Raw genomic sequence first — 22,606 nt, forward strand, 5'->3', positions numbered from 1 at the left:
GGGTCAGCGCATATATTCAGCATCTACGGCACACAAACAAATTGGCAGAGCGAATCAAGAGGAGTGAGGATAGACACCTCTCACTCTGTGGCTGCAGCTTTTCAGTGCTCATCAGTCATCCAGACATGTCTCACACTCTTGTTTGCTGGCAGAGAGACGTGTCAGCTGCTCTTTTATAAACATAAAAGCCTTTCTCCTCTCTGTCAGGCCACAGAAATCAGCATGCAAGGCTGTTGTTTTCTGTTTTTTATGATGTGAAGTTTTATAACACAGAAGGGACTTAATTACTGATGTCTTTTATTAGAGATAGCGTGTGCCTATTAAATCTGCAGAAGAAAACACAAAGCGCTTCCACAAAGGTCAATAGATAGATTAAAAAAATGCTAATACAAACATGATTAACCCCAGTTTTCAGTGAGTCAAGTATTGATTTGTTTTTGGCTGCCTGGTTTTGTACCTGTATGAATGTTTGAATACACACACGGCCCAGAGTGTGACAGGATTTCTCTGTGTCTTCCTCGTGTGTCAGACACTGACACTGTGCCACTCCGTTTAGCTCAGCTGTCTCGCCAAGCTTAAACCTCCTCTCAGGGGAGAAGTCCTACTTTCTCACTACGTTCCTGAGGGTGGGTTCACTTTGACTCTGCGTGTTGTTGGTGCAGACTTCTGCACTCTGTCTGTTGGTGTAATACTCTGATCAAAGCTTGGCAAGAATAGCTTTGTCACCCGTAGCAAATCTGCTTAGACAAAAGTGCAACAGAGGGGAAGTTGGGTCATGTTGAAAGTCACTCTGCGGCTCCCTGAGAGATTTAAGTCACGGTCATTATTGTATTGAGCAAAGTATTGCCCGAGTTTTAGAAGGATGGAAAGAGATTCAGTAAACGGCGTAAGGAAAGCATACTTTTTGGTCAGTGACTAGAATGCATTGGAAATTCAGGGAAAATCATCTAAATTTATCTGGTAATGCTACATATTTTTTCATTGTTTTGGGGGAAACAACAAGGATACTGTTATGCGTAAACAGTTACCAGGCCCAAGCAGAATCTGCAGCTGCAGAATTCTGACAATCCCTTAAAAGATTTTCCACAGATTTGAAACATATGTATCTTAAAAATATGCTATTAGGATTTGGTATTGTTTAGGTTTTTCAATAATGTTGCTAATGCAGTACTTTTGAAATAGCACCACTGCCTAAAATGTCCATCTGTACGTACAAAGTCCCATTCTCTTGAACACTTTGAGGGTATTCTTCAATACTCACAAAAACATCCACTTGGACTTAAGAATGAACTGGTTGGTGGTCAAAAGTCACGATCACTGTGACCTCATGTCTGTCTCATTCTCATAAGCCTGATATTTCAAATCTGCCTTTGGCTAATTTCCTTAAATTTGGCACAAGAGTCTACTTTCACTCAAAGATGAACTGGTTAGAATTTGGCTATAACTCAAGTATTCATGCGTTAAATATGACAAAATTTTACACAATTGGCTGATTGAATAAAATGATTATGTGAGGATCCAAGGTCAACGTCACTGTGACTTCATAATGTTCTGCAAAAAAAAAAAAAACCACTTATAATACCATGTATGAGTCTGCACAGACTGTAAATACAACTTGAAAACAATCGTAAGGTGGTAATTCTACTTTATTTCTTATTTTGTTGTGTTCCTGGGCACGGCAGCATACAAGGGAGGTCCGAACCATAGACCATATAAATAGGTATGGAATTTATAAAGGTAGTGACCAGTGACTCTAGAGTTGATTTTTACTTGCTAGCGATACTGTTCCCAAACAGAAACCAACAACTGCTGCTGTGCATACCTTAAAATGATTTTTTTTTTTTTTAAAAATGATATTACTAGCAACAAGCATTCTGTTAAATCTGCAAATTTTCATTCAGTCAGTACAAAGCTTCTGTTTCATTACTGATCTCTTACTCTGAGAAATTGAAACATGTTGGGGGTTTTTTCTACATAACTGTTCTTTCAACAAGAGGAGCCAGACTTCTGATGTGTTTAATGTCAAATGCAACATTTTGATTTAAACTATCTGATCAAACAGTAGGAAAACAAATCTACGGATCTGACCAGACATGATGTAGATGGTCTTGGTACTTGACAGTTTTTGATTGTTATGCCATGGACACATCACGGGTTGTTACAGTGACAAGAGTAAATCTAATTTGTGACTTTCATCTCTGCCTATTATAAAAGTCAAAACAACGTCTTTGGGAAAAAAAACAAACATATTTCTGCACGTTCAGTCGAGCCAACTAGTCTTGTATCTCAGGATAGGACACAGCTCTGCTTTTTTATCTCAGTGACAAAAGAAGAACAGGCAACATCACAAGTACCCTCACATACCTCTGCAAGTGACAAGTTGTCTCGCCAATGTCACGACGCAGCAGCAAGCAGCTGTCTGCCTGGGCTTTTATCTTCTCTCCTCTCTGATACAGATCCTTTGGTCTTTGTCTTACCTTTTCACTGTCACTGTCTGTCTCTCCATCTCGTTTCCTTTTGGCACCCTCTCTGTCTCTCTGTCACCCCTCTGCCTTTATCTCTCCCTCCGTCACATCAGTCTCTTTGTCATTATCATCTCTTACTTCCACTGTTAAGGAAAGGTAGCCCGAGTATCAGCCCTACATTTGGCATTTTAGCTTTATGAAATTCAGTATAGCAAACGATCATTTTTCATTTTGTTAGTATTGACTGAATGGGTTATTTGGAAATTTTGTACAAACTTTCAAACTGAAGTTTTAACTCAACGCGTTGCTGAGAATAAAAACCTTAAGTGGTGTACACAGAGGGATTTTTTGCTGCTACAAACAAACCAGACTTCCAGTTGCATCTGATTTGCCTCACTATTTAGTGATCTGTCATTGTAAAGGGCAATGAGAAGAGAAATGTACTACCTCCTCTGGAACAGTGCCACGTTGTCACTGACATTTGATACCCTGAGCATTTGGTCAGGGATCATGATATTAGTCTTGAATAAAAGATGAACCCAGCTCAGTTCCTTCAGCCATGGCCACTGAGGATACTAGAGTTATTTGCTGTTCTCTGTGTCTGATTGGCTTGTCTAATATTCTTACCTTGAACATGACCAATTGTTAACCACTCTTCAGCTCCCTGATCGTAGACAGCTAGCACAGGGGATATTTGTTTAACCCCACAGCTGAAGTGACTTCAGGGTTAACTCTCACTTTAACCAGCAGCTGGAAAGCAACACACGGGAGCTTTATTTGGTCTTGAGAATCAGCAGCATTTATTAACTTAAAACTATGACTTGTGCTGCATATGTACGCTAAGCTGACAACTTTTACTGCTAGGCAAAGACCCATTTTTCTGCTGTGCTCTGTATACTCCGATGCATTCACTGACACTCGTATCGCCTGCTAGCTCGTTTTGGCTCGACCGCTCACACCATACGCTTACACATAATTACTGTCCTGTCTCAAGTGGATAGCCATAAGTCCACACCACAACTATAACAAGAGTGACAGTGGCAAACAGTATCAATGAGAGTACTTTCAGAGCAATATGACAATAACGGCAGGAACAGCCCATCAGAATCAAAAACCATGCATGCAAAACAACGTCTCCACCTAGCCTGGCATATCCAATAAAACTTTAAATCTTGTATATATCATCTTGCCTTTGGAAACTGACTACATTTTTATTTTAATGAGGTTTTGCTCCGTTCTTCTATGTTGACTGATGCACTGGAAATTGGAGAAGAATGACACCCAGAGGTGATTTCTTAGGTTTGTTTGATAGATTTTTCTCTCCTCGTAATAGTTTGTTCTCTATTATAATTTTTAAAAAAAACAAAGCATAAAAGTAGGCAATCCACAGCACAATTAAAGCTGGTTATCTGCCCGATTTTACTCTCCAATGTCTGCTATTGTTGGTCTGTGTTCTGGAGCAATCCGGTCTGTAAATACTGGAACATCACAGCAGCTAGTGTCCTGAATTGTGCAACACATTGAATCACCACCTGATTGTGAATCCATACCCTTCTGGTTTTCTTTTTCTTTCTTTGAGCAAGGTACAGCAGTAACGTGTCATTAGTATCAATTTCCCTGAGCTGCCAGCACGGCTGGAGCGCACAGCAATCAGAAGTGCTTGACAGCACTCTTTACAAAACGTTAGCGTTCATCAGTGTGGATACTTACATCGTTATGGTTATAGTTACAGTAGTCTTTTTTGGTGTCGATGGCCCTTAAAAGGATAATCTTTGTGGATTTCCAGGCAGCTTTTTATCATTACAACGTGAATAGTATGTATAGATGAACTGTGACCAGCAGCCAGATATCCCCGCTCATTTCCCAGCTTTAGGGCTGTTGCTTTAATGGAAGATTGTGCTTCTGCAGTTTTGTATGCCCACCACCACAGAAACAGAGGACGTGGATGAGAGAGAGGCCTGTTGCTCTCTCCCTCTCTATTAAAGTTAGACCAAACTCTGAACAAACATTAACACTAGGCAGCTCTGATCAAATATAAACCCAGGTTGTGTTCCTGTATCACTTATTTCAAATGGCTTCAGAAACTTTAACTTAAAATTCTAGTGCACTGTTTGGCTTTAATATGAAAAGACCATCTTTCCAGTAGTGAAATACTCCTTTAACACTTACAGTATAAAATTTAAAGAAGACAATCACAAGAAACAGCAGTGTTTCTTATATGTTGCATTTTGTTAGCAAGCAAGTTAGCCAACTTAAACAAGTTGCAGCAAAAGAGACTGCTTTCAGTGTTTACAGTCTACAGATGGCTTTAATGCACATTGTGTGAATCTTATCTTCAAGAGTATAAGAGTAAATCTGAAGTGAGAGACTAAGATATGATATAAAGGTAGCTTCTGATATAAGAGATTCTACAGGATTTTTTTTTAATGTAAAATGCGGCACTCCAGAGCCTCATGATTCAAGCCTTGTTTGCACTGTAAGAGATTCTGACAACAAGAACTCACTGTTTGTTCAGCCTTTTACAGATATGTAATGACTCTCAGTAGCAGGCTGTTCATTGTATCTTTATTCATGTCAGCTTGTATACTCGTCAATTATCACTTCCTCAAAACTGGAGTCTGCTCTCTTTCACACAAGTACATGTGCATTTACTCAGGTTAATTCATTAACTGGAATCATTTTTTAGTTTCCAATTTGATTAATTTTGTGGTACCAGTGGAGCCATTACAGGTCCACCAGCACCTATAACTAACAAACAGGATAAATGCACCAACCCATCATCTCCTTTCATTGAATTGATAATGTCTAAATCACATTTACTGCGATGATCCATCTTTGCTGTCAAGACACTCCACGTCATTCCTCTTCTGCACTATAAGCAGCTGAATGATCTAATTACAAGCTATGGTTCATCATCGGCAATCTCAGCATATAGAGAGAGTAACTCAAGAGGCAGGCTGTCAGATTCTTTGTGGGAGGATGAAAGGGGGAAAACAGATGAACAATAACCTTCTCTTACAAAGGCCAAATATACACAGCAAAATGTTAACTTGTCTCATATGTGTCACCTTATACAAACACCCCACCTATAAAGGATGCACATAATTCAAAGATGAGCCAACTTCAAAGAGAAGCGACAATGACAGACAGTTGACCTTAGTGACTGATGAGAGACCTTGACAAAAACTTGAATTATGCATGACTCAGGTAATTATCCATATGCAAAAGGTTCCTCGGTAACATTTTGCCCCTTCAGCACTATGTTGAAGAGCACTGGTGATGCAAATTTCAACAGCTCAACCCAGTCTTTACTCAGCAATCTCAGAATAGCACAGGCTCTCCTGGAACTGTCTCTAAACGTCTCTCATGGTCCTTTCAGTCAGTCCTCCACTCCCTACAGGTGGAACTCCTATTAAAGTTCCTCAGGGCCACCATCTGGTCCCTCAGACCACCAAACCTCCTTGACCTCATTAAATCCAAAGCACATCAAATCACAAACATAAGTCAGCATTGATTTAAAGGCAACACAATAAACTGCAGCTGGGATGTCAAACTCATTTCAGTTGATCGGCCACATACAGCTCATTTTATCTAAAATGGACCAGAACAGTAAAGCCATTACACAATAACCTATAAATAATACCTACATTTTTACACCACGCACCACCTCAGAAAATATTAGGCTCTCCAAGCACCACCACTATGACCAGCATTGAAATACAGTAGCATTGGCTTAACCTATAAGCTACAGACACTTCAGTCAGTCACAGACACACTGAAATAGTGGTAGCACTAGATATGGCACTCATACTCTCCCACACATCTCATACACCACAAGTAACAGCCTCTCATGCGTTACGGAGCCGTGATTTCAGTTCTAACCATTTATTTTAGCTTTCCGTACCATAACAGTTTAGCTTGTAACTAATTGTAGAACATATGTGTATGCTGACCTCATAGAAGTGACTACTTAGCAGGTAGATATCGAAACAGAAATATTAAAGAACAAACCAAACTTATCTTAAATTACATCTCATGGATCTCATAGTTTAAGTGTTTCCATTAAAAAAGACATGCAGGTGTTTGTTTATAGAGATTACAAAACAGAGGACTAATACTGTTAGTCTGATACAGATTCATTTGCACTGAAGGTGATTATGGACTATATTTTGCTCAATTTTTAATATCTTTAAATATGACACAATATGTTTTCATTGTTTCATTGCTTCATTCAGAGAACCATAACCTTCACAAGTGCATCAATATTTTGTGTAAAAAAGCAATCCTTTGGACAGGATTGGATCTATTGGCGGGCCAGCAAGGGCCTATGGGCCCTATATTTGACATTCACTGTACTAGAGGATAAGTTAAAGAGACAAACGACATAGTCTAGTGGCAGTGTATGTATAACAGTATGGGAAAAAAAGCTCCCTAGTTGAATTGTAGCTAATCATTGCTCGGTTTATTATTAATACAGTTAGTAAGCTAACCAAAGTTCAGTTTATATTACCTAAATAAAAGGCCAAAATGAAAGAGCCAAGATTTATGTGTTTTCCTTTTTCTATCTGCATTTATATTGTGTTTCTTTTTTCTTTTAAACACCGTTCAGCTAAACAAACATTTAGAACCAAATGTAGTCTTATGAGAAATAACTCTTTTTTACAGCCTTTGTAAAAGTGGGTGACTTACTGCATGAGTTCAATTTGCAGTACAATGGGGAGGTGGTAGCTGACTGAAGTCCAGATCTTTTATTTATAAGCACCTGCATGTGGGCAATGGACATGCAATGCTAATCATATGAGCCTGTAGAGGGCTATGCATCATTCTGTTGGATGAGGAGTTGACTTGATGAAGGTGTGAAGCTCCTGAGTTTGGATGTGGGATAGTTTGACTACAACTGAAGACTCAGATAGGCTGGAGGAAAGTTTTAAAAATGACGTGAATTAGGGTCGATTTCTTTGTGAGAAATGGACCGCAAGCAGGATGATTGATATTCATATTCTTACTTTTTTTTTTTTATATGATGCTATTCATTACCATTTTTTTAAAATAAAGATTTCAATGGATAGTCTTCCTGAACCACTCTGCTTTTCATAGGCAGCAGTGTCAACACATTGCATATCCCATCTCCTGTTATTTAACTTGACCTTTGGCTGGAGGTGACCCCAGTGAAATCCTATTACAAACACAGAGTCATCACCAGAATTAATTACAGAGGAGCTGCCTGAGGGGGAAACAGCTCTGGAGTAGGACTACTAAAGAAAAGGCGGATTGATCACCAGCCAGTCAGAAATCCAATGTGGTGTTATTCACTGTGGGTACAATTAAGCTTTGTGCTGAGACGAGGAATATTTTTTTCAGCAGGAGGGGTTTGCAGGTGTCTGTCTGAGCTGATTAAATGCTCACTAAGCGTGAATGGATGGTGCAGGTGCTGTCGGAGCCCATACTGTCAGAAGTGCTGTTTGTGGGCCTGTAATGTTTTATCTTTCCCCTGTGTGTTTACTGTAGTTAAGGCAGCATGGAGCAGACAGTGTTGATTAAACTGATGATGAGAGTTTGTTACAGTAACTCTCACAGTTGTTCTCCTTCTCACATACTATTTCTTGCTTTTATCCCTTTAATCTCTTTGTCCTTGCTTCCTTATTTCCTGTCTGCACATTTTATTTTCTTCCTTTGCCCATTTTCATTTTCTAAATGCTGCAGTCACTCTTACTTTCCTCTTCCTCTTTATTCATGTTATTAGATTTAATGCTCTGGCTTGTCCTTGACAAGTCCCAGACAAGGATTTCTCTTCCTGGACCCATTTTATGTGTACTACATATTTCTTCTTTCTTGTCTCTTGTCTCAGGTTGTTCCTTTTGGGGTTTTCATACTCATAATGGCCTTCATCTTGTCTAACAGCTTCTCTGTTTGTCTCTCTCTTGTCTCTTTGTCCTGTATGTTACTAGGCATGGCTGACTGAGATCCATGAGTACGCCCAACAGGATGTGGTGCTGATGCTGCTGGGGAACAAGGCAAGACTTGTTGGAAAGTTGTAAAAAAACAAACAAAAAAAAAAACATGCACACTAGGGCTGTGAATCAAACTTAAGTACTATATAATATTTTTGGTGCCAAATGAAGTATTAAGATAATAGCATTTAAAGGTCCAGCATGCAGGATTTAAGGGGATATATGAGCCAGAATTGTTTAATAATACTTGCAACTATATTTTCTTAAGTGTAAAATGAGCTCTTTATATCTATGTACCGAATGGGTCCTTTTTCAGTTAGCCATGTTGTTTCTGCAGTAACTAAGAACAAATCAAACACTGGCTCTAGATGGGGCTATTTGAATTTTTGCATCAGCCACCATAGTTCTCTTACACACTTAGTACGCAAGAGAAGTTTCAGTTGGTTGCAATATACAACCTCACCTCTAGTTGCCACCAAATCCTGCAAACTGGACCTAACTTATAGTTCTCTTATTAATTAATAATATCTTTTCTTGCTTGAATAAACCATTTACTAATTTGAATATATATTTTAATCAGGCAGAATTCTTGTATGGCAGCTTTAAATTCAGGCACAATTTAATAGTGTTGAATTTATAGGACAAATCCGGCTATATTCTATATATTTCAACAATGAATTGGTCTTACAAACAAGTAGCCTATTGTGTGTTTATCCAAAGTCTGATATACGGCTCATTAGTGTGTGCTGTACACCTCCATGTTGTCCAAAACTCTATTAAAAGCTCGAGATAGAAATAGCTGCAACCAAGTACGTTCATGCATCCATATTTTGCTCTTTTTTGCCATTCAGCATGAATGGTTAATCATCTTTTCTGTGGTTACGACCATACTTTCCACAAAATCTATGGCAAGTCGGGGAATCCGTTTGGAAGTTATGCACCCATTTAAGATAACATGCTCCCATTTCCACCCCCAAGGTTTTAACCAATTGGCATGAACCCAAACACACCTTCTCTCTCTCACACACACTTGACCTCCATGCAAAATTTGAGGCAAAAACTGGATGAAAAAATGATGGATGGAGAATTTTTTGTGGAACAGCAGACCAACCAACGGCGCCACACATAGAGCCGCTGGTCGCAGCTGAAACACATTAATGTACTTGGTGACAGGCTCCTTTATTACGGCAAAAATGGGCACTGTAGTTCATTTACACACACACATTCTTTTCTGCTCCTGTAAATAATCCCAAAAGCACCAAGTGTGCATTAATCCAGAGAGGAAAATAGTCCCCAAAAATACAACTACAGTGCCCAGCTGTTTTAGGAAATGATTTCACCCTTGTATGTGTAAATGAAGGTATATATATAAGATTTTTTATTAAAGCTCTTATCTTTAGTGGGAACCATGGGGCTTTGGTGCCACATACAGGGTAGGGAAGTCAGAAATTGTTAAGAGACAGACAAACACTCTGAAATCTAACAAAAGAAAAGAGAAAATCACATTTTAATGCTCCTCATGTACTGGGGGATAAAAATGTTGTGGTATCTGTTCCAAAATGAAGTTTTCTTATTGGCATCATTTATGACCCCCAACTTTGATACATGCACACCATCAAGCACATACAGTAAATGCTCAAGCACAACTACATTTAAGAAAAAGGAACCAAACCAACTTGACGCTCAGTCAGTCAATCACTGGTGACAATTTGGCTGGTAATATTTGCACAAGTTCAATTATTCTTTTTCATTCCAATCATACAAACATCTGACAATATCTCAACCTGATAATTTGCAAATATCAGTGTTACACATTTTTTTCTAGAGCTGCCATTCACATCCCTCCCTCCGAACAGAGAACAGATGTCTCTGCCTTGGAGCTCTGTCCTGTTTCAGTCTCCCCACACTCCATATCAGTGCTTAATTAGCATCCTGGGAGTCAATCTTGACTCATTAGCTGCCGTCAGACCTGAACACCAGGAAGAGGCTTGTATGTAAACTGTGGACAAATAGCTAGCAGATCTGCACAGTTGGTGGGTGGTTGTTGTGGTTTATCACTGATGCTGGTGTACATGTGACCTTGTTTTTCTCGTTTCACCAGGCTGATGCCACTCACGAGAGGGTGGTGAAAAGAGAAGATGGTGAGAGACTTGCAAAGGTGAGTAATTGAAAATTTACAAAAATATGGGCACAATTTTCATTGTACAGATGCCACAGGTGACAAGCTACACACTGAAACCCAAAGGTTTTCAACATAAGCCTTTCTCCTTTCATGTAATTTCCCAAAGGTAATTGTATGGCTGATTGAATTTCTATGGCAGATGAGAAGATTATGAATATTACAGAGAGGTGGGATTATCTTGAGATCAGTACTTGCACATTTATTTCTGCCCTGTGAGGAAAATGTATCACCTGCATACCAAAAGATAGATTTGACAAAGAAAGGCCAGACACCTTAGGTGTATTACCGTTCTGTAGACGTTTCATAACAAATATCAGTTGTACAGATTCTTCTTTATTGTGTAGATTTATAAAGGAATTTGACCTTCTGCAAAACATTTTTTTGCCATGTCAGTCATAATGACTTCCACAGCCTTGGTTGCTACAAATGCAGCCTGTAAGCGCTGAAACCAGGAGCAAACATTTCCTTTTATCGACCTCCCCGACTGTTGCTTTACAATATGGCACACCGAAACAAATAGCAGACAGCCGAGCAAGTCTCCCCAGAAGTGGGAGCAATAAAGTGCCACTAAGTAACTTAAGGCTCAGTCTGGGAAGGAAAAAAGCACATCAGTTATCATCACTGCGGGCTAAGACAAATTCCCCTGCTGAGGAAAATCTGGGAGACAAATTTATCACAACTGCGCTGAATTTATCCAAAGGAAAGTAGTTCACTATTGTGCTGTGAAGTTCGGTTGTGAACTTTTGCACTGTTTTTATGCAATTTTTTGGCATATCGGAGAAGCAGCAGACTGTTTAAAAATGTGAAATTATCATACATGTTGGAGTCTTTTGGGCATTAAATGGTGAATTTCTCCAATAACCATCATTGGTTTGACTTTTCAGGAGTTCGGAGTTCCCTTCATGGAGACCAGCGCCAGGTCGGGTCTCAATGTAGAGCTGGCCTTCACTGCTGTGGCTAAGTGAGTATCAGTTTCTCTGCAAGTGTTGTGGCTCAGTCTGATTACTTCTGCATTCACATGGAATCAGGGAGATGGAAGATGAAAAACTGGATATTGTTTTTAATTTTTTTTAACTTTTTGCTGTCCTCCACAACAGAATTTACATCTGGATGTTACATAGCTCCCTCCCATTTGAAGAAAACAGGGGTGATCTGGACAATTACTTTACATTACTAGAAAAATTACATAAAATAATAATCAAGAAATAATTTTATTTTATATGATTCTTTGAAAACAATATGATATAGCCATCAAAACATTGTCATGCATGTTTCTTTATGCCGTCTTGTCATTCCGTCAGATTGCTTTTTTAATGTGCTGTTGAGAAGGAGTATACCGTCTTCCGTCCATGTGAATGCAGCATAAATCATGTCTTTATAAACTAGTAAATATACTTGATACTAAGGTACGTAAGGAATTTGTTCGTTCATTTATCACCAGATGGATGATTAACCAAAAACCTCCTTGCTTGGTGAACTTGCTACAATTCCCTTCTAGACATAAACTTGAAACTAACATGAATCAGTCAAGCGTCACTTACAGTGTACTTCCATGTCCATGAAAATGTGGATGCTTCACAAACATCTTCTCCGCTGCAGCACAGATGATCTCTACATTTAGCGCAGTTTCAAGGTGGAAAGCCAAGATTAGTGTCACAAATCGAGTATCCGACCAAATGTCTCCCCTTCTGTTCCAGAGTTATGACACTGAGTAATGAACAGAAAAGTGTTTTGGTTAAACATGATGTTATACTGAAGCTGACCTTTGACCATTTGGATATAAAATGTCATCATTATATCCTGTTCGACATTTGTATGACATTTTGTCAAGATTAGTGTAAAAATTCTTGATTTAGGGCCACCAACATTTTTTGTAAGGTGCAAATGACCTTGACCCTGGGGCACCATATCTAGAAACTATGAATATGTAAAATATTGATTTTTTTTTAAAATTTTAATTTCAAAACTAAGTACTGGACACAACACATCTCCTACTTCACTATTGTGTCAAATCAAACATAGTGAAGGTCAGACTTCCAGGTAAAGTTATAATAATGGAAGTTTTAATCTTAGTTTTTGGGGAAATTTAAGGCATAAACTGAACATTTGTAGTGTCGACGGTGGGTGGCTTTGTTTTGTTTAACCTCACCATCTCTTCCTTTGTCTTAGAGAGCTGAAGCACCGGTCTGCGAAGGATCCCAGTGACAAGTTTAAGCTCCAGGAGTACGTAAACAAGGAGATGAAAACCACAAGCTGCTGCAGGTCTTAAAGACTGCCCCAGTCATTACCTGGATCTGAGAGATTATATGTCTGTGAGTGTGGATCACATTCATACTGTTGGTGTTCATATTTAAACCTGATCAGAGATGAGGAGTCAGCTCCAGCGAGGTACCTTTTTGTCCTTCTGTTTCTTCACTCACAAACCTCCCTGTCTTAGTCCACATGACCTTCATCTGTTGTACTGCGCACACACTGCCCTACACTATTTTTGTAAGTCCTGCTTTTTGTCCTCCACTTCCCTCTGCAGATGTGCATGTAGTCCCAGGTTATGGTTTGCAAAAAACAAAGTTAGACGCTACACACCTCAGTATTTAAAGGGTAACTGTTTTTTTTTTTTTAACTTGACCCTCTTTTCTCAATGTTTTTGTATCTAGGTGACAACTATTAATGAAGCAGGTCCAGTATTAAGCAAGACTGCTGCAGTCAAAACAGGGTGCAATGTAAACACTCTAGGCCTGTTCGCACTGTTAACTCAGGTCTTCTAAAAATGCTTGTTTTTGCATAGATTTCAGTTTTAAGTGTTTTACAACAGTTGAGAGGGGCAGCCTAACTGATATGGCATTTTTGTAAAGAGTAAGATCCTTTTGTTTCACCAGAAACAGCCCCAAAATCACCATTGCCAAAGCCACCAGACGCTGTTGAAATGAACAGGAATTTTAACATTTTAAAACACACTTCATTTAAAGTTGACTCACACAAAACAAATCTCACAAAAGCTATCCTGGTTATCTTCTCGCTGTTCCAACAAAAAATAACTCTGGTTTGGTTGAAGAAAACCCTGAATTCACCTGGTTAGATGTAAAAACATACTGGCTCCATACACAATAAAAGTACGGTTCATTTATATGGAGTCTGGTGGGTTTGGCGATGCCGATTTCTGGGCCGTTGCGCTTAAATAAAAAGAATCTTACTCTAACTCTGACACTGAGAATAACTTGTGCCTCTCAGCAAAAGATTTTTAGTGGATGTAATGTGATGGTGCGAAAATGCCCCAGGTGGTCACATTGCAGCCTGTTTCACCATTACAGCCCCTTGTACTAATAGTGGACAATACTGTCAAAAATTGTTGTTGCTATTAGTAACTTAGACACAAAAATGTGAAACATGTGGTCCAGGTTGAAAATTTTGGAATTTACCCTTTCACCTTTTTTCTTTGACTGTTGCTGCATGATATTTTAACTAAAGACACCTGCCTTTGCATTACATTGTGTTATTTAATTGTGCAAGGAGTTTATGGTCTTCTTGTAAAGCCATATACAGTATTTTTCACATCAATCAATCACATCATTTAAAATGTCAACATTTTGGTTTAATGTTATCTTGCTCAGCGTTTGGATGAATGTTCATTTAATAGACATATAGTGACGTGAGTTCTGTGTTCATGTCAGTAATTCCAACAGGCTCTTTTGAGCCACTTTAGCTCACCAGCATAAAATTAATCCAAGCATTTCCATGATTCAGCTGTGGATATTTGGGAATATGTCTTACATCTAGTAGTTGATGTTGCCATTTTGTATACAATTAAATGAAATAAATAATAGCATTATTAGCCACAATCAGTTCTTCTTGTAGTAGACTTGAACTCCTTAGATCAAAAATTAAGTATACAGTAGTTTAAAAAAGACCTGCAGAAACATGGCATTGCATGGGTTAGAACCTAAAACATTTTGGGGAGTTTTCCAGTATTAAAGGATCATTGTTGAATCTTGGAAAGCTCTAATGCAACCTCTTTCTTAATATATGTATATTATTTTGAAATTGTTATTTAAAACATGTTGTAAATACTTACATTTTTTTTCTGCATGAAAAAAAAGTTTTGATTTAGGAGGATAGCAGCACTTTAGATGGTAAATAAGCGTACGAGTAGAATTTTCGGGGGTTATTGGGCGAGTTAAGATCTACAGTATATTCACAATGTTACCTAAAGTATTGTATATGACACACCGATGTGTATATTTGTCATATTTTTAATGTTTCATTTGTAGTCAGATGTGCAAACATTCTTGAGCTGCATTTATTTTCCATTCATAAATATATAAATGGGTATATAGTGCCATGTTTTCTTAAGCATTTGACAAGTAAGTTTCTTATAATCAGTTGACAATATTTAACTTGGTCTTCATAAAAGAGGGCCTCTTTTTTATAAGTTGCTTTGGTCAATGTCATCATAGTCATAGAAACTGGTTCTCTGTACAGTGTTTACTGTACATTTAAATGTTTTTCCAATCTTGATAGAGTAATGTATTAGCTTTTTGTTTTTACTACTTTTCAATGTGCAACTTCTGTCTTGTAACTGAAAGTGAACTACAATAAAAACAGAAGTTAATGTGGCTTTTACCCTTTTAATAATGACCATAATTCAAATTTTCTTACACATTCTCCCCTTAGACAACTCCACAATGAGTGAGAGTGAGACAAAACAATGTGTCGTAGAGATTCAGTGACACTTAAGCATAGTTTGCTTGATCCTAGCTCTACATGTTTGAACAAAGGCATTGTTGCTTCATCGTAATACTGCTCAAAAACATCTTCACACTTTTCTCTTCAGCACTTACACAAATTATTTAATGTACACACACCTTCAGTCACTGGTTTCATGATGTTAATGAGCTCCAAGGGTTTCCATGGGGGTCGTAGTAAGTTTAGAACCTTTCCTCTGTCTCCCTCTGCTGGATAAATAATTATACCACATGAATGTAAATACTATATGGGATCCCAATTGTAATACTTTTACAAAAACTAGAGACAAAGGGAATGCAAGCCAATCCTTACAAGTGATAATAAACATGACACAGAGCAGTTTACATTCAGCTGCTTGAGTGTACAAAAATGAAAAAAATAACTTATTAAACATTACAAGCTGCTTATAACAAATTAGACTGTTAAAAAATAAATACACTGAGAATTAAATATTATTGTACACATGTATTGTAAATAGATGTGAATATCTGCAGACCATGTATACATTATTCCTTCTCATTAGAGTCGTACATAATGTTTTAGTCTGCATTTACCTCTCCAGAAGGGCTCAGCTTTTACACTTTGCTGCAATGTACACTTAATTCAGTTGTTTCTGAGCAATTTAAGTATTTATGCGTACATTACTGATTACAGAGGAAAAAAACAAATTTTGATATCTGAGCAGCAGCAAATCTGATTCTACAAACAATTTCTGGTCAGGTCAGGTCAGGATGACTGACCTCTTTCAAGTATTTCAGTCACATCACGTAAAAGAAGAGTGAGTTAAGCTGACATTCATGAGTTTAGAAGTGATTTGGACGCCCTAAGAAATGGGTCTGGCACATGATGGAGGTGACGTTGAGCAGAATAGCATGTAAAGGAGTCACTGTTGGAATGGTAACGTCTCACCTTTCAGTCTCTTACTCTGACACCCTTAAGGCCAGATATATACTTGCTTTTTAACCTTGTGTTCGCGTCGACAACCGGCTGCATTGTGAATGTAAATGTTCACATACACTCATATTTACTACGCATGTTAGAAGAGGATTCCACGAGATGGCACCAAAGAACTCAAACTATATAGAGCTGTGTGATTTGCATGATGTAGATAATAAACAACACTTGGCAACTACAGCAACACTTGAAGAGCTTACTTAATTGTTAATTCTGAGACAACAGCAGAAAAAGCAACAGTGGTGCACTTGTAAATGGTATGCAGGGCCCCTATATTAGGCACATCTTGACAATGGCAAGTATGTTTCTCTTACTGCCCCTACAGGTAATAAGTGTATTGCATAATTCTATGAATGTGCATAACAAACACTCCAAACGAACAAAGGGTACACAAGATAGCCATCATGCACATGCCAACCCATAGTTTAAAGCAAGTATATCTCTGGCCTAAGTCTTTATAAAGACTTCTATGATGACATAAAGTTCGTATCTTAGTTTCTTCGTTTTCTCCAGCTCCAGTGCCTGCTCCTCGTCCCGCACCAACAGGTCATCAAACACTAAGACAGTCATGGTTTGTGCTTAAAATAGGCCTCCACTGCAAAGAGAATGGGAAAAATCACATATCACAGAAATTAAGAAGAGCTAGATAAACTAATGACTGAGTTGGACTCTCATTTTACCTGCATATTCCTGAGGCAACATTGGTCTGTTGATTACAGTTTGAAATGCAGCAATCCAGTCTTTCTGATCCTCTTCAGTCTCACATGTAAATAGAAACTTCCTGTCTGGGGTCACTATAGTAATTCCAAACTGCCAATGGTAGCCCTGAATGTTTGGAGGGAGGCCAGAAAGCACAGTGTAGCTGTTTTCCTTACTGCCAATAAACACCTCGCCTCGTGCATAGGCATCCTGAAGGCGAAGGGAGAAACACATACTTCAACCATCTTGAATGTAACAAAAGAAACTGGTGTGTAGTTTCATAAAGGAACAAAAACACTCAGAGAGACAGATACAGGTCACAGAAAAGGGCATAGCAGCATCTGTTGGTCAAAGTGTGTAACGACAGCAGTTCACTTATGAAGTGAGGTTTTGATACCAGTGGATCTTTGAAGTACATGACCCTCCTGTCATCCATTGTGAACCATCTCTTCTTAAAGCCCTCTGTGTGCTGTTTGACAAAAAAGTGAGAAACAAATGGGAGAAGTTTAATGGAGTTGTGGAAGAGCATGAAAATTATTTATTCAAACGACATAGTATACTATGACTTTTTTGTCATATTTTGGACGACAAGCCTTGCTATGACTTTTTTGTCATATTTTCGATGACAAACTAAAGTATGACTTTTTTTGTCATATTTTCGCTTTATGCTGATTATGCTATACTATGGTATGTCCAAAAAAACGTCACGAGGGCATGGAGACATGTCACAAGGGTGGCTTAAAACAACATATTATAGCATGTACAGACACGCCATAGTACACAATGTCAAAATGAATGTTATATAAGTCATGATTTAGTATGTAAAAAAAAATGGTTGAAAATGCCATAGTATAGTATGTCAAAAAATATCGAATTTTGTCAAAACATGGCTGAAAATGGCTTGCTATATCTTGTAGCAAAACGTCATAGTATACAATATCAAACAAAGCGCAAATAGTGTCATAATTTAGAATTTCAAAAAACTCCCCAAACTTCATAATATAGCATGTCAAAAACATGACCAAAAACACCATAGAATAGTATGTCAAAAAAGTCAAAGTTCGACATGTCATAAAATTGGCTAAAATTGACATATAGTAGCTTGTAGAGATGCGTCATATTATACAAAGTGGGGAAAAAGGCCAAAAAGTCCAAAAATTCATAATTTAGCATGTCAAAAAAATGGCCAAAAACAGCATAGTGTAGTATGTAGAAAAATGTCAAACTATAACTGGTCATTAAAATGGATAAAAACGACATATAGTAGCTTGTAGAGACAAGTCAAAGTATACGATGTGGGGAAAAAAGACAAAAAAAAAAGGCCAAAAACGCCATAGTATAGTATGTCATACTGTATACATATAGACATGTCATAAAAATGGCTGAAAACGACATATAGTAGCTAATAAAAATGTGTCATAGTATACAAGGTGGAAAAAAGGCAAAATAAAGCCAAAAACATCATAATGTAGCATGTTGAAAAATGTGGCAAAAAAAACGCCATAGTATAGTATGTCAAAAAATTTTGAAATGTCATGAAAATGGCTGAAAACAGCATATAATAGCTTGTGAAGATGTGCCGTAATATACAAAGTGGAAATAAAGGTCAAAAAAGGCCAAAATCTTCATAATTTAGCATTTCAAAAAATGGCCAAAAACGCCATGTCAAAAATGTCAAATTTTGACATATCATAAATATGCCTTGGAGCCGCCACCCTGTGGGTCCACCACCCGCAGGGAAGGGATCGGGTGAATTGTGTGCTGGGTGGCAGGCGGGGGCAGAGCCCCGGATGTGCCAATCCTCAGCGTCATAAACTGGTTCTAGGGACGTGGAACGATATCTCTCTGGTGGGTAAGGAGCCGTAGTTGGTGCGGGAGGTTGAGTGGTACCAACTAGATATAGCTGGGCTCACCTCCACACAGAGCACTTTCTGGAGCCATACCCCTGGAGAGGGGCTGGACTTTCCGGAGTTGCCCTGGGTGAGAGATGCGGGGCAGGTGTGGGGATACTCACGAGCCCCCGGTTGAGCGCCGCTGTGTTAGAGTTTACCCCAGGGAACGAGAGGGTCTCTGACTGTCGTGTGTGCGTATGCATCCAACATCAGTTCAGAGTACCCGGCCCTCTTGGAGTTTGGGCGGTGGCCTGGAAAGGGTGCAGACTGGGGACTGCATAGTTCTTATGGGGGACTTCAACGCTCATGTGGGCGACGGAGAAACCTGGAGGGGCGTAATTGTGAGGAGCGGCCTGCCCGATCTAAACCCGAGTGGTGTTTTGTTATTGGACTTCTGTGCCAGTCATGGATTGTCCATAACAAACACCATGTTCGAGCACAGGGATGTTCATAAGCGTACCTGGCACCAGAGCTCCATAGGCCAAAGTTCGATGATCGATTTCGTAGTCGTATCATCTGATTTGTGGCTGTATGTCTTGGACACTCAGGTGAAGAGAGGAGCGGAACTGTCAACTGATCACCACCCCGTGTTGAGTTGGATCAGGTGGTGGGGAAGGCTGCTGGACAGACCTGGTAAACCTAAGTGTGTAGTGAGGGTAAACTGGGAACGTCTGGCGGAGGCCCCTGTCCGCAAGATCCTCAACTTAGACCTCAGAGGGATCTTTTCTTGCATCCCGGGGGAGGTTGGGGACATGGAATCTGAGTGGTCCTTCTTCAAAACTTCCATTGTGGAGGTGCTTGCTGGATGCTGTGGTCAGAAGTTTGTCAGTGCTTGTCAAGGCGGCAACCGAAGTGGACACTAGTGGACATCAGCAGTGAAGAGGGTCCTCAAGCTAAAGAAGGAGGCCTTCCGGGCTATATTGGCATACTTTTTTATGGTGTTTTTGGCTGTTTTTGCAGTGTTCTATGCTATGGCATGTGTCAGCAGGCTGTTTTATACTGTTTTGAAATGTTTTAAGGTGTTTTTGGGAGATGTCATATTTTGACATTTTTTGCCATACTATAGCCTTGCTTTTTTGGTAATTTTTCGACATGCCAAATTATGATGTTTTTGGCCCTTTTTCCAACATTCTGTGCCATGGCATGTGTCATTAGACTCTTTTATGCTGTTTTGAGGTGTTTTCAGCCTTTTTTGGGAAATGTCATATTTTGACATTTTTTGCCATACTATAGCCTTGCTTCTTCTGTCATTTTTCAACATGCCAAATTATGATGTTTTTGGCCGTTTTTGCAACAGTGTATGCTATGGCATGTGTCATTAGGCTCTTTTATGCTGTTTTGAGGTGTTTTCAGCCTTTTTTGGGATATGTCATATTTTGACATTTTTTCCATACTATAGCCTTGCTTTTTTGGTCATTTTTTCGACATGCCAAAGTGTGGTGATTTTGGCTGTTTTTGCAACGTTCGATGCTATGGCATACGTCAGCAGGCTCTTTTATGCTGTTTGTAGGTGTTTTCAGCCTTTTTTGGGACATATCATATTTTGACATTTTTTGCCATACTATAGCCTTGTTTTTTCGGTCATTTTTTTCGACATGCCAAATTGTGGTGATTTTGGCCGTTTTAAAAACAAAAATGCCAGGGCATGCGTCAGCAGGCTCCTTTTGCTGTTTTGAGGTGTTTTCAGCTGTTTTGGGAGATGTCATATTTTGACTTTTTTTGGCATACTATAGCCTTGCTTTTTTGGTCATTTTTTCGACATGCCAAATTATGGTGTTTTTGGCCATTTTAAAAACAAATGATTATAGGGCACATGTCAGCAGGCTCTTCTAAGTTTTTTTTGAGGTGTTTTCAGCCTTTTTGGGACATGTCATATTTTGACTTTTTTGCCATACTATAGACTTGCTTTTTCGGTCATTTTTTTTACATGCCAAATTATGGTGTTTTTTGCCGTTTTTGCAACGTTCTATGCTATGTCATGTGTCAGCAAGCTCTTTTAAGTTGTTTTGAGGTGTTTTCAGCCTTTTTTACTACTTGTCATATTTTGACATTTTTTCCATACTATAGCCTTGCTTTTTTGGTCATTTTTTCGACATGCCAAAGTGTGGTGATTTTGGCTGTTTAAAAAACAAACCATGCTAGGGCATATGTCAGCAGGCTCTTTTATGCTGTTTGTAGGTGTTTTAAGCCTTTCTGGGGATATGTCATATGTTGACTTTTTTTGCCATACTATAGCCTTGCTTTTTCAGTCATTTTTTTGACATGCCAAATGATGGTGTTTTTGGCCATTTTAAAAACAAATGATTATAGGGCACATGTCAGCAGGCTCTTCTAAGTTGTTTTGAGGTGTTTTCAGCCTTTTTTGGGATATGTCATATTTTGACATTTTTTGCCATACTATAGCCTTGCTTCTTTGGTCATTTTTTCAACATGCTTTTTTAAGGTGTTTTTGGCTGTTTTTGCAACGTTCGATGCTATGGCATGCGTCAGCAGGCTCTTTTATGCTGTTTTGAAGTGTTTTCAGCCTTTTTGGGACATGTCATATTTTGACTTTTTTTGCCATACTATAGCCTTGCTTTTTCAGTCATTTTTTTGACATGCCAAATGATGGTGTTTTTGGCCGTTTTCGCAACGTTCTATGCTATGGCATGCATCAGCAGGCTCTTCTAAGTTGTTTTGAGGTGTTTTCAGCCTTTTTTGGGATATGTCATATTTTGACATTTTTTGCCATACTATAGCCTTGCTTTTTTGGTCATTTTTTCGACATACGAAATTATGGTGTTTTTGGCCATTTTGCAACATTTCATGCTATGGCATGTGTCAGCAAGCTCTTTTATGCTGTTTTGAAGTGTTTTCAGCCTTTTTTACTACTTGTCATATTTTGACTTTTTTGCCATACTATAGCCTTGCTTTTTTGGTCATTTTTTCGACATGCCAAAGTGTGGTGATTTTGGCTGTTTAAAAAACAAACCATGCTAGGGCATATGTCAGCAGGCTCTTTTATGCTGTTTGTAGGTGTTTTAAGCCTTTCTGGGGATATGTCATATGTTGACATTTTTTTGCCATACTATAGCCTTGCTTCTTCGGTCATTTTTTCGACATGCCAAATTATGATGTTTTTGGCCCTTTTTCCAACATTTCATGCTATGGCATGTGTCGTTAGGCTCTTTTATGCTGTTTTGAGGTGTTTTCAGCCTTTTTTGGGATATGTCAAATTTTACATTTTTTGCCATACTTCTTGCCTTGCTTCTTTGGTCATTTTTTCGACATGCCAAATTATGGGTTTTTTTGGCCGTGTTAGAAACAAAAAATGCTATGGCATGCGTCAGCAGGCTCCTTTCTGCTGTTTTGAGGTGTTTTCAGCCTTTTTGGGACATGTCATATTTTGACTTTTTTTGGCATACTATAGCCTTGCTTCTTCTGTCATTTTTTCGACATAAGAAATTATGGTGTTTTTGGCTATTTTTGCAAAATTCTATGCTATGGCATGCGTCAGCAGGGTCCTTTATTCTGTTTTGAGGTATTTTAAGCTGTTTTTGGGAGATGTCATATTTTGACATTTTTTGCCATACTATAGCCTTGCTTCTTCGGTCATTTTTTCAACATGCTTTCTAAAGGTGTTTTTGGCTGTTTTTGCAACTTTCTATGCTATGGCATGCCTCAGTAGGCTCCTTTATGCTGTTTTGAGGTGTTTTCAGCCTTTTTTGGGATATGGCGTATTTT

The 22,606-nt window shown here is 38.7% G+C and overlaps 2 protein-coding genes across 2 annotated transcripts in view; one reads left to right on the plus strand and one right to left on the minus strand.

Moving 5' to 3' along the window:
- The window catches only part of LOC121957120 (ras-related protein Rab-26-like), a 68,088-nt gene extending 52,879 nt beyond the window's left edge, over nucleotides 1-15,209 (plus strand). The window contains exons 6-9 of the mRNA XM_042505638.2: nucleotides 8,414-8,479; nucleotides 10,518-10,574; nucleotides 11,483-11,559; nucleotides 12,768-15,209. Of these exons, the coding sequence (XP_042361572.1) occupies nucleotides 8,414-8,479; nucleotides 10,518-10,574; nucleotides 11,483-11,559; nucleotides 12,768-12,867 (300 nt within the window). The 3' untranslated portion in view covers nucleotides 12,868-15,209. The remainder of the gene's footprint in view (nucleotides 1-8,413; nucleotides 8,480-10,517; nucleotides 10,575-11,482; nucleotides 11,560-12,767) is intronic.
- LOC121956260 (arf-GAP with dual PH domain-containing protein 1-like) overlaps nucleotides 15,207-22,606 on the minus strand; it is a 55,834-nt gene continuing 48,434 nt past the window's right edge. The window contains exons 9-11 of the mRNA XM_088091078.1: nucleotides 17,389-17,460; nucleotides 16,973-17,201; nucleotides 15,207-16,887 (exon numbers count right to left, since the gene is read on the minus strand). Of these exons, the coding sequence (XP_087947204.1) occupies nucleotides 16,859-16,887; nucleotides 16,973-17,201; nucleotides 17,389-17,460 (330 nt within the window). The 3' untranslated portion in view covers nucleotides 15,207-16,858. The remainder of the gene's footprint in view (nucleotides 16,888-16,972; nucleotides 17,202-17,388; nucleotides 17,461-22,606) is intronic.

This window comes from Plectropomus leopardus, chromosome 18, assembly GCF_026936395.1.
Source record: "Plectropomus leopardus strain MGB_pleo_1.0 chromosome 18, ASM2693639v1, whole genome shotgun sequence".
Taxonomy (NCBI): domain Eukaryota; kingdom Metazoa; phylum Chordata; class Actinopteri; order Perciformes; family Serranidae; genus Plectropomus; species Plectropomus leopardus.